At 37.1% G+C, this 12826-nt stretch overlaps 1 protein-coding gene across 1 annotated transcript in view; it reads right to left on the bottom strand.

Annotated features, from left to right (window-relative positions):
• The window catches only part of DAPK1 (death associated protein kinase 1), a 93214-nt gene that overhangs the window by 45281 nt on the left and 35107 nt on the right, over positions 1 to 12826 (bottom strand). Inside the window, exons 3-6 of the mRNA XM_063129412.1 lie at positions 5848 to 5986; positions 5228 to 5357; positions 953 to 1001; positions 823 to 849 (exon numbers count right to left, since the gene is read on the bottom strand). Of these exons, the coding sequence (XP_062985482.1) occupies positions 823 to 849; positions 953 to 1001; positions 5228 to 5357; positions 5848 to 5986 (345 nt within the window). The remainder of the gene's footprint in view (positions 1 to 822; positions 850 to 952; positions 1002 to 5227; positions 5358 to 5847; positions 5987 to 12826) is intronic.

Below are 12826 nucleotides of genomic sequence, written 5' to 3'. Positions count from 1 at the left end.
ATGTATTTTTGTTTGTTTGTTTAAGTAAATCTGAAACAGTCTAATCTGAAACAAGGCTTTTGAACTATCTTCTCACAGTCACTGCAACTTACAAAATTTATGTCTGTTCTCTTTGATCATTAACAGAAGAACACAACTAATTCAAGGTATATGGAGTTATTATGTCAAAATAAACCACAGGGTTGTAGCCAATGTTAGTTTGTCACATACAGTTTAATGGATCATAGGACCTATGACATAGGACTACATAGGACCAACATTGGATACAGCCCATATTATAAATACTGACAGAAAGACATGCTTTGTAATAAATCTATACTGCAGTATACATTCTAATATTTGTACAACTATTTTTTAACAAATTCTGATTAAGAGCTCTTTGGACCTGGATAGTTGAGGGCCAAACGTTCTTCAAGTCATACATAGTAGAGCTATTCAGATTGGCACTATGGCATTTTGGGAAGGGGCAGATTAAAGCTTCCCTCCCATTTTCATGCTGAAATTACATTCCCTGCTGGGGGAAGGGGAGGTTTAGAAAAAATGTCTCCATTGGAACTAAGGGAAATGTTTTTTTGGTTTGTTAATTTTAGGACAAATTGGGGCAGCCAAAAAAGAAGTTTAAATCTTCCCCTCTCAAAGCTCCACAGTCCCAATCCGAATCAGGGCCATACATGATTACACTGAGGTAAGTAAGACAATCATGCATTGCTCTGCTTGATTTGAAGAATGTGTAGCTTGGCCCTGAGTGACTGAGTATGAGTTTTTTGGGCTGGATTAATACCCTGAAATGCAAACAAAATGATTTAAAGTTTTAATACTTACAGAATGTAAGTTATTACGCCAATGCTCCTGTAAAGGAAAGTAGGAGGAGAAAAAAAGTTTTTATTAGCGTTCAAACACAGATATAGCAAAATTACAAATAATTCAAGTGATAGAAAAATTGAGAACTTACCACATGTCTGCCTCAAGGCCAAGTGGTTCATAGTTAACTATTTCAGGAGCTAAAAGACAAAGGAGTTGCTTTAGTACATAGTCAAAACAGTAGGGCAGTGAGACAACAATATTTATTTCTGTATAGCATCCTACTACTTGCTAATTTATAAACAATACATTCTACAAAGAGAACGTCTACTTTCTAGACAACAGGACAAAGCCAATTATCAAATTGCATTTCTTCCAACAACTGGTGATATGTGAAAAAGTTTCAGTTGCTATATTTTGCACCTTTGTAAATTATAGACTTGTTACGTTATGATACACTGTTCCCTGTATTTTTAAAAAAACACATTCCATAGATTAACACTGCAATCCTATACACACATCAGAGCTTTCCAACCTTTTCATATTGGTGACACACTTTTTAGACATGCATCATTTCGCGACACAGTAATTCAGTTTTACTAGCAAACCGAAGGTTAAATTAACCCCTTATAAGAGATACGGACACATACATAAATTGTAATAACGAAATGTATGGGGACACAACATATCTCATGAAAACCTTTCATTTATATTTTTAAAAATATATGATTTGCAAGATAATATACATTTCCAAGACTTTTCACACTGAACCAATTTTGTCTAGCTGCGATCAAGTGGTGGTTGAGACGGTGTTCTATCAAAAAACTGGACCCATGGAATTTCTCAAATGCGTCACTTCAGGCGCAGCCGAATCAGCTGTTTTGACCCAATTATGCATACTGCGCATGCGCAGTACCTGTATGATCCCTCGACCGTGGTGTGCATACACGGATACGACAGAAGGGGAATATACTAGTGCATCATACTAATCGGCACCTTTGCTACGTAAAAATGCATGCAAGTTGGTATTGCTTATTTCACATAGATTCAAAGGTTTCTCGTTACATTCGCGTGACACATCTACACACTGCAGCTGACACACTAACGTGTCACGACACACAGTTTGGAAAGCTCTGACATACATACTAATCAGGAATTAGGTCTCATTGAATTCAGTGTGACTTATTTCCAAGTAGAACTGCACTGCAAGACAATGTTATTCTCCTGAGCTTTTAAAAGATGTCACTGGTCCTCTGTCATGTTTGCTTTTCTGATGCTATTTTTGGTTGTTATAAATTAGAGTTTAATTTACTGTTTTAACTTCCTATTTTATAAGCCTATTCATTTTACATATTGTGGAAGCTTTGTTTTAGAAAATGGAATATAAAATTTTCCAATGAAATAATAAATCCAGGCAGGATACAACAGATACAACAAAAAGTGTATTACATTGGCAAATATTATGTACAAAAAGCTATGAAAGAGGATGGTAAACAGTTATAAGAACAATTCACAGATCTCACACATCCTACTAAAGGAACAGTTATCTTTCCATGTAAAGACCACCTCTTCTCACACCTGAAATATATGCCTAATCTATATTGACATATACATATCGAATTGCCTATTGATGATGATATGTTTGGTACTCTGAAAAGGTTTTTTAAAGCCATAAAATGAATACTTTGTGCTCCAGCAACACACTCAAATTCTGTTTAACAGTTTTTTACTTTTTTATTTCTGCTTGATGAATATTTATGTGTTCAGCTTTATTTCTTTGTTATTCTCTTTTCTATGCAATTTCTTCCCTACTCTGTTAATATATGTAAACATACAGGTCCTGGAAGTCCTCTTTTCTTCCCTTCTGGCGTTTGCCCCAATTTTTAAAATAGTTTGGCTTTTGGGATATAAACCAGCTTAACTCCCCCAGTGCCTTGTGCAAAATTCCTGTATGGTTTATCATCTTCATGACAATTTCATTTTTCTTCATTCTATTGACAAAAAAATCTTCCTTTCTGTCCCATTGTTACCAGTTTTCATGTTTGCCATTTTTCATACCCCATTATTTCACTCTGCTTTGTTAATGCTTGGTTTCTTCTTTTATGTTAATCTAATGGTCCCTCCCCCTCCTTATCACCTTGTCTTTGTTCTATGTCCTCGTCCTGGTTTTTGTTCTTTGTTTTGGATATAGAAACAACTTTGCTCATGCTTTGCTGGGCTAATTATAGAGTTCTATCACCTTCCTGTTATGCTATGTTTATGCAATGCTTCCTTCTGCTTTCCTTCACTATATTGTATAAATCGTCTACACTGTTGTTGGTATTTTCACATTTTTCAAGTAATTTTTGAGTCTAATTTAGAAACATTCATTAATCTCCCCCATGCCTTTATTGGACTATTATTAGTGCCTTGTAACTGAATTTAATATTAAGTACTTCCCCCATTCTTCCTTCACATTGCCTTTGCTTTATCTGTTGCAGCATATAAAGAGGCATGTAAATAGTTTTTTACATTTTAATATACCTTTTTTTTCATTGAGAGCATTCTATTTACTTAGCCGTTCCTTTTCTTCAGTGTATGAAAGTGGATTCAGAGCTGCTGCAAATCACCTGAGGTGTGTTCAGAGTTCCTGATATTTATCTGCATCATGGTATGCTGGGTGAGAAGGTTTTAACTTCTCAGTCAAGTATACCACAATCAGCAGGAAAAGCTACCATTTTTGTTCACATGCTAATAAGAGATAAATGCTTTTACCTCCCTGAGAAGGGGCAGGGCCTGTAGAAGAAGGTGGTGGGGAGTCCCCATGGGCCAAAATCCCCCATACCTGTAACAGAGCTTTGAGGAAGACTATCACATTACAGTCTCTCAACACCATCTTCTCAAATTGACTCATTGGGGAAGAGAGAAACCGCTGGATAGCAGTGGTTATCCGAAAGAATGGCCAATCGTATCTAATGCCGTTAAGAGGTCCATGACAATAAGAGAACTAGGGCATGTCTACACCTTAAGGGTGTAGAGGGAGGGAGCGGGGAGGATCACAGACTTAACCTGTTTCCACGATCTTCCCCCAGCATCTTGACAGCTGCGGGATGTCCCAGAAGGAAAGAGGTTTGTTGTGGCTGCCATTTTTTCTGCAGCATGAGAAGGAGAGCAATTGTGCTCCTCCGCAAAAGGAAGGATAAACCCCCAGTTAACCCGCTCCTCACCCCAATGGGCATGGACAGCCCCCACGCAGCTCCGTGCCCATTTTAAGAGCCCTGCTACTCACGGGGAGGAAGGGACAACCCAGTAGCAGCGGCCACATGGCCTGCACTCCTTGGGATGGTCCTGGGACTGCAGAAAAATCAGGTTTTCTGCGGTCTCAGATATCGGGGGGAAGTCCCTGGTCATCCCGGGTTGCCCCCAGGACCCCTTTCTGTCATTTGGATGAACCGCCCAGAGAGCTTCAGCTATTCAGCGGTATAAAAATGGAATAAATAAATAAATAAATTTGGATGCAGAGACGATCCAGGGACTAGCCCAGGATATAGGGCTGGGTGTAGACATGCCCCTAGTCATTTTGCTCTCTCAGCATATACCACCCACTTGGGAGGGCAAAGCAGTTTCAATCCAGAACTAGGTTGAAAGCCAGATTGAAATGAGACCAGGAAAATCAGTATCATCCAGAAAATCTCTGGATAGGAGGAGTGATTTTGAAAGCGCAGTTCTTGGTGGGGACACTAAAAGAAAAAGCTGAGGGCTGAAGAAGGATTTTATCCAAAACGCGTCAAGCTCATTAAAGAAGAATTTATTACATAAAAGCTTTTACTAGCAGCAGAGCTTGTCTCTCTGCCCACGGCTGGATAGCAACAACCTACTTGCCCCCCCCAAAAGGAGATTTGCCGGAGATTGATGATTAGTTAGATCATCAGTGTCCAGGGAAATCTTCAGGAGGGGTCTTATGACTGCTTTATTAGCAAACCCTCTAAAGCAGGGCTGTAAATAGCCACTATTTGGCATGACACAATGTGACTAGGCAGGGAAGCTTTTACAAACTGGGAGGAGTTGGTTCTTAGTTTTGGTTTTTGAAGTCAGGTCATTCATCTGCCACAAATACCTAGCATGGGTATATGTGAGCCAGATGGCAAGGAAAATGTGCATGGCCTTACAATTTCTGTACATTTATTTTCCATGGCTACCTTAAAGAAAGTGGGGCAAAGAAAGTACTTCGAAAAATATGTACTGCTATATCATGCCCAAAGTATTGTTCTGCTGTTCATAATCTTGTCCATAAACTAACTCCATTCTGAGCACAGAACACAGAGGACAGGCAAGATAGTACACGTATGCACTGTGGAGATCAGTTTTGCAGGGGCAGCAACCAACCCATTTTGGAACAGTCATGCAAACATGTCGTAAAGGCAATTTAATCAAGCAAAATACTCACCAACAAATTCGGGTGTCCCAAAAATGTTCTTAAACTCATTGCTAAAGTCTATTTTGTGCGCTAAGCCGAAGTCAATGATCTTGATTCGAGGCTTTGGTACATTTCTATCCAGCAACATTATGTTCTCAGGCTTTGAAAGAAAATATTGGTTGTGTGTGAACAGTTGCAAAGCATTGCCATACTCTATATTTCAGTTTTCTTAATCATAATCTCTAGACACCCCACCTACCTCCCCAGAAATGTCTCCGAGTCTCAAAATAAATTGAAGACTAACAAAGGTAAGTATTCAATATATTATACACACACACGATATTTAGATCCCTAATATGAACACAATGTATATTTGCAAAATAAAAGGACATGTCTACACATTAAAATTGCTATGGGAAAACAGTGATTTTATACCTTGAATCTTGACGGATACCAGGATTGTGCATACTTGCCGCATTACTTTCAGACTTTATAGCTGTATTGTGCAACACAGAGCAGCTGCAAGATTCCCAATTCTTTCCAAAGAATTTACATTAAGATTAGGGAGATTTGCTTTAGATAGCCGAGTTTTAATGCCTGCTTTTATACAGACTTAAAAAAAAAACTTTTAAAAAAGCTATCCAATGTACCTTGAGATCAAAGTGTGCAATTTGCAGAGAGTGCAGATAGTTAACACCATTAAGGATTTGCTTGAGAAATTCTGTGGCCTCCTCTTCAGTCAGGGATTCCTTTTCAGCTAAAAAATCAAAGAGTTCCCCTCCTGCAACGCTGTGAGAATAGAAACAGCAGTTATTGACTTGAACACTTTACCCTATTGATTTTTTAAAAAATTTAAGGACTTTATACAGCCATATTAAGAAATACCATCAGTTCTTAAAACCTTGCTGCAAGGTATCTGAATACCTTTTTCAAAAACAATATTTAATTCAATCTGTCAAGCTCAAATGCAGGCCTGTAAAGATTCCAAGCACCTAGAAATTTGATGATGGCTTCTAAAAAAATATTCCAGCACTTGCAAGTTTGTTTTTCTAGCTGTATAGCACAAACTATTATATATATATATACAATTTAACCAATCAAATGTCAATTTTAATTTGGGAAAATGAGTTTTAAAATAGGTTTTGGATGACAGGAAAGTAAAATATTAGTAAACCTCCTTCGGCAAGAGGAGTGTTGATCCTTAAGATCAAAAGAGAGCAGTGATTTAAAAACAGAACATAGAAGACTTACTCATTGTTATCCCACAATTGTATTAAAGTTTGACCCTTGCCATCCATTCAAGGGGCTCCCAATCACTTCCACAATTTGCAAAAATCAAGGTCCGTATTTCTAAAAATTTGTACCAGACTTCTATATATTCCAAATATTATTGTGTAGTTTTTGCTTGAAAGATCATATTAAACAGCTCTCAAGTATTTTAGTTTTAGAATCTAATAAGAATCCTTAAAATTAATGAAATACACACACCTTTTTCCATCCATTGCTTTCCTGTAGTGATCAATACAAACTGGCAATAATAGCATAGTGGCTCCCTACAACTTTTCTTCTACTAACCTGAGTTCCAACACAAATCTAAAAAAAGAAAAAAGAAAATAGGATACCCTCCCACAAGTGTTGCTCCTCTGAGTATTAGCAATACTCTTTTAATACTCTTTGTAAACTGCCCAGAGAGCTTCGGCTATTGGGCTGTATAGAAATACAATAAATAAATAAATAAATAAATAATACTATTCTGAGTATTAGCAATACAAATATCAAAAGACCGAGACAGATTCCCAAATGAAGCATTAAAAAAACTATCCTTGCTTATTAGTATATTCTTTATCTTATTTATTACTTATTTATATACCTCCTTTCCACCCACCAAGTGCCCTCAAGGCAGCAATTAAACCATTATTACCTTGAAACATAAAAAGCTACATAGAACCTAAACTCAACAATGGTAGATTTCCTATGGGAAAAAATGTCTTAACCAATGTCTAGAAGATCAGAAGGAAGCCAGCCAGATGATCTCCTTTGGGTAGAGTCCCACAACAGTGTGAACAGGTGAAGCCTCGTTTCCCTTGTAGCCTCCAGTCTAGCCTAAGAAAGCTGAAGCACTGAGTGAAATCTTGTCAGATGATTTCATCAAATGGCTGTGTTTGCATTGAAGTAAGTGTTCCTTAAACAAATCTGGTCCCAGGCCATTTAGGCTTTAGATTAACACCAGTACTTTGAATTGTGCCTGCAAAGTAACTTTTAGGCAGTTTAGCTCATGCAAAATAGGCACAGTATGTGCTCAGTGATCAGACCCAGTTACTAAACAGCCTGGCTGTCTCATTCTGAACAAGCTGAACTTTCCAGTCTCCAACAGAAGACTCACACAGAACATATTAAACAATCCAATCTGGAATAAAACAAAGTATTATGACAGGGGCCAAGTCCCTATTTCTATTGAATTAATCATTAAAGCTAGTTTAGGGTTTAATTGCTCACACTGATAGGAGCAATCACGTGTACAAGCTATGAGTACCTTTGTCTCATCCTTGAGGCAGTGTGAGCAAGAGATAAAAAAGAGCAGTTATTTTGGATTGCACAAGCACTCCATCATTCTGCTACTGACCATGGGTGGTCAGATGCTTCTAGGAAACTAATAGAGGTCCTCTGCTGTTTGCTGTTTCCAACTAGCTAATATTTATGGCATAGATACACCCATTGCCTTTCCTTTCCTTATCTTATAGTAATGAATATATATTGATTTTCTGATCATACAAAGACATGAGGTGCCAGCCAGCCATACATGCAAATACCCTATATGGGCAATCAGTACTTCATTATAGTGTAGCTGTGATCATACATTTTCATGCACGGTGATTCCATTTAAGGCACTATAAGAACTTAATGTGAAAGGCAGGGATATGGGTATCCCAACAAGGGTATGAACCCTGTACACATGGTTAACACTACCGATATGAATTGGACCTGAGTGATCTCCACCTCTTCCTAAAACATCTGGCCATTAGTGATCTCCACCTCTTTCTCCACTTCCACCTGAGTAATTTCCACCTTTCTAAAACATCTGGCTATTCTGTGGCCATTATTAATTCTTATTATTTATGTAGCTCCATCAATGTGTATGGCATTTTTGCAGAGCTAGAGAGACATTGTCTTATACAATTGGAATGAGAAAAAAGAGTAAATGGTTACTTATCAAGACAATAAACATCAGGCCAAAATGAGACAGGGAGTAGGAGGGAGCATAATTCTGAAGTCTCCATCTGATTACTGAACAGTGCTTAAGCAATGTGGCTGCATTACCTTTGCACCAGACTACTGTATAGTGTTTGTAATAACACACTGTTCAAGATAGGGAGGGTATGCATTTTTAGGTTGTAATATCTAATATTTTGTCCTCAACCTTCAATGAAAACTTACTTACTGAAGGATTATAAGCATTGTTAACTATTATATCAACAGTGGCTGCATGGCTAACCATGTTTCCACTGAAACTATCTGAAACCAGTTTCAAATCATGGTGTCAGATTCTTGGCTAACAACTCTTTGGCCCTGAGAATGGAATGTGTACTCTGAAAGACAAATAGGAGTGAAGGGAACATGCAATGTCATGGTCCCTTCCATATTGCTATGGCTGCATCAGTTCAGGATATTTACTCTCACCCCTTCTGTAGTGTTGGAAGGGATTGCCCATCCAATACTACACAGTTAATTTTATAGGGTACAATTCCATTTTCCAAGTTTGTTAGTATGGGAATCTCCAATCCCACTTTCTTTCCTCCTGGAGAAGTCAGCAGTACTGGCTTACTGAATATATCCAAGGGATGGTATAGCCAATTATGAACGAGAGTCAATGCACTATACAAGCTATATAGAAGAGAAAAAAATTACTTAAGAGGAATCTCAAATAAAGCTGGTAGTAATGTGCATAACTGAAAGCTGGATTAAAGAAGTTAAAAGAACTAGGAAAAATGGTTAGTATTAAAGAAATGCAAAATATAAAGGAAGAGAATAAAGTAGTAGTTGTGGGCAGGAAATAACATTGGTTTCTCAGCATGAAATGCAGGGAAGGCGAAAGCATTGTAAACAGTCAGTCATTTCATCATACAGAAAAGAAGCATGAGGAAAAGACCCACATCTAAAGAGGTTACTATGGCAGGGTTAATTGCAAATACATCCTACACTTTCCTACATGCTGCTTTGTGATTGCTTAGAATGTCCCAGCATGTGTAATGTTAATCTTGAGCACTTTATTCACTGGGAGAAAATAAAAGCCAAATTATGAAATTAAAATGTGCAAAATATCTCTTGTTCCACTGGGATAAGCAGGTGGAATGCTGAATTTTTTTTACCTTGAGAAGTTCACTTTATTAGCATATGCTATAAATAATAGTAAAAAAACATGCACAGCAAAATGACACTATCCAATTAACGGATGAATAACTTATTCTTAAAGAACATGTTACTTATACAATCTCATATTAACATACATTAAAAAACTTATTTCCTGTATGAGGCACCACAGTGTTTTTTCCCCCTTACAGCATCATGGGAGATTTTATTTCAGTACACTTATGACAACAGCTGAAAGCAACCTTAATTGATTATCTTTCTTCTGGTTCTCTAATAGGGATTATTGAATAAATTCAGTCCTGCATCACTCCTTAAAGAACTGCTTGCTTGCTCTTGAACTCTGATTAGCAGGACGCCAGAGTGATTGCCACCCACAGCCTCTAAACACTTCAAAGAAACATAGCATATAATTACATTGAATTCAGACCATATTGCAGCTTTCTTATTCGTATCAGAAAATTAACTTATTTCAAGGACTTTCTCACATTCCTTCTCCAATATTTATATGACTTTATCTTCTTCAAATATAAGAACACAGAGAGCATACCCAGAGTATAACCAATGTGACTAACCACTGGCACATTGTGAAGTGGCAGACTGTGGAATCTTTATAGGAACCATCAACTTCTATCTATGAATTTCAACACTCTAACACTTCATTTTAATTTTTATACATGCTTCTTCCCTACATAAAGGGAGAGGGAAACTGGACAAATCCTATCATATCAACAGTTCTAGAGACAATTCTCACACATCTAGCTACAATCCAGTTTCATTGTTGACACAAAAGATCTGGCAAAAACTCACAGTCATGTTAAAAATTGCTTTTTCTTACATGTTGATTAATCTGTGTAAAAAAAACCCAACTAGCAAATACTAATTATTGTTCCAGAGGTAAAAGCAGCAAAGAGACAATGCATATTTGACTGTTCTGATATATGTATTCAGAGAAAAACACCGCCCAAAAAACCTCTCTACTTTTAATACACGAAGTCCAGAGAAGACTTTTAAAACACTGTTTAAATATCTGTATCTCATCTCAATTGTTTATAACAAATTTTGAAATATACATAAAAACATACAAAATCAACAGAAGTTACAGGAATTGGTATAAATTCCACTGTAAACTTGTTATAACGTAGAGCAATGGTTTTAAGTGTCAATTCAAAGACAGAGATGCTTGCAGTTAACACATAATTCCTTTGGGAGGAAAAATGCATCACACAGCATTAGAAAATAATTATTTTTTGAACAAGCAAACCCTTTTACCAAGCTTTGGGATTAAATATCACATCCCATAAGGTATCATTATAGATCTTAAACAGCAACCTTGTAACAGATTAGCTTCAAAAAACAGCATCATCATTCCTTAATGAACTAGTGCCATTGTATATACATGCCTTTATTAATGAACTGATTAAATAATTAAGCATCATCTGAAGATTTATTGCCCAATGGACAATTTTAAGCCCAGTACATTTAACAGAATTTAAAAGGCTAACATTGGAAGTGATGTGCAAATCAGGAAAAAGTCTTGATATTAAATTGATAGGCTTTGCAGTAGCAAAATGAATATGTTGCTTATGGCAAAAAATGCAGTCTCAACTTTTGTTGCTAGTTTTTTTCTTGCTTGAGAAGGTATGAAAGCAATGAAATGTTTCAATATGTAATATAATAACCCCATAGATACATTCAGTAATTGCATCGTAACATAATTTAATTAAGTTGTTTTTTAACAGCACTTTAAAAATAACAATTTTTAGGAAGCAAAATTATGCTCCCTCTGAAGGGCCTGTTGGATGTGACAAATCTTGAAAGTTCTCTGTAGGGATATCTCTATGGATACTGGTAGAAAGCTCTGCCACTATGGCTGACCTGTCAGCAGTATTTCACCAATAGCGGGGCAAAAAATAGGTGTGCTTGGGCTGGCCAACGATCCACATGATCCTTGTTTCCCCAACATATTCCCAAAATGGGTCGACAACCATGCCAGCCCTAGAGCTAGCACAGGTAATTCCACTGTCAGTTCTGTCAATGGGTGAGATATATTTTAATCAACTAGTTATATAAAGCATTTCAGAGAAATATTCATTTTAAATTGATTTTTAAAGGGTGGGAAGAAAGCGGAAAGAGGGAATAAGAATAGATTGATTCAATGGGTGAAATTATTTGGTTGATTAAATTGCTTTTGTTTGTATGGGGTGCAGGGAAAGGAGGGGATATTGAACTCCAAGCAGACTTGGACACTGTGATCCAATCAGACACATCTCCCCAATGGCTATTGACACCACCGCTACCAGGTGCTTATTCCAAATGATGGTGTCCTGTATACACCAGCAGCCCAGAAGCGAAGTTGTCTAATTGTGCCACCGCTCATTTTGGAATTGTCAGCAATGGGGGTTATGAAACAAAACAAAATGGGAAAATGCATTAGTGATGGAGTAGGAATGAACACATCATTGAGGCCTGAGCATGCATGGGCTTGAAAAAGCAACGGTATCCAGCACAGAGGGTCCCAGAAGCTGTGAACAAAAGTAATTGAGAGAACTGCTAATCATTTTACTAAAAGAATTAGTGAGCAGCTTACAAGTGCTGGTTTCAAGTGTCCTACTGCTGATCTAAGGGTGTAAGGCTAGCCACTAGAAATGGCTATTTGAACACTACTATTGGTATTGAACCTTGAAGAAGAAAAGGAGGGAATTGACAGCAAAATCAGCCTGGCTTTAATTAACAGGCTGTTCCAGGTATTTTCCTTGATGACTGACCCAAGAACATTCCTTCAAATACTGACAGCCCTACTGAAATCAATGGGACTCTAGAAAGAGAATCACAGCCAAGATTTGTAATGGCTAACCATTAATATACAAAGAACAAACGGGTTAATATTAAAAATGTCTCAAGAATCTGGAAAGCAGTATCAACAGAATTCCATATAACTACTTCATGTTGTGTGCACAAATACTTGACATGAGTAGTCAGACTATAAACCTGAAATGCACTGCAACTTTTATTAGATTCGTACATGTTAGTTCCACAAGTGATTATACTGAGTTCAGGAACAGAAAGGTTATGGTGAAATGAGAATATATATTCAAAATGGTTAAAAGTGCCTCATATGCAAGAAAGCAGCTTTTACAGAATATTGTAATCACACGCAGAGAACAGGATTTTGAAATAAAGTACTAATTAATAACAAAGAATCTATATTAATTAATAACAAAGTTATAGTGAAATATTTAGTTTATGGCATCACTGGAGAGA

Source organism: Elgaria multicarinata, chromosome 6 (genome assembly GCF_023053635.1).
Source record: "Elgaria multicarinata webbii isolate HBS135686 ecotype San Diego chromosome 6, rElgMul1.1.pri, whole genome shotgun sequence".
NCBI classification, from domain to species: Eukaryota; Metazoa; Chordata; class Lepidosauria; order Squamata; family Anguidae; genus Elgaria; species Elgaria multicarinata.
The sequence above is the reverse complement of the archived record's forward strand: the minus strand, read 5'-3'. Positions and strand labels throughout refer to the sequence as shown.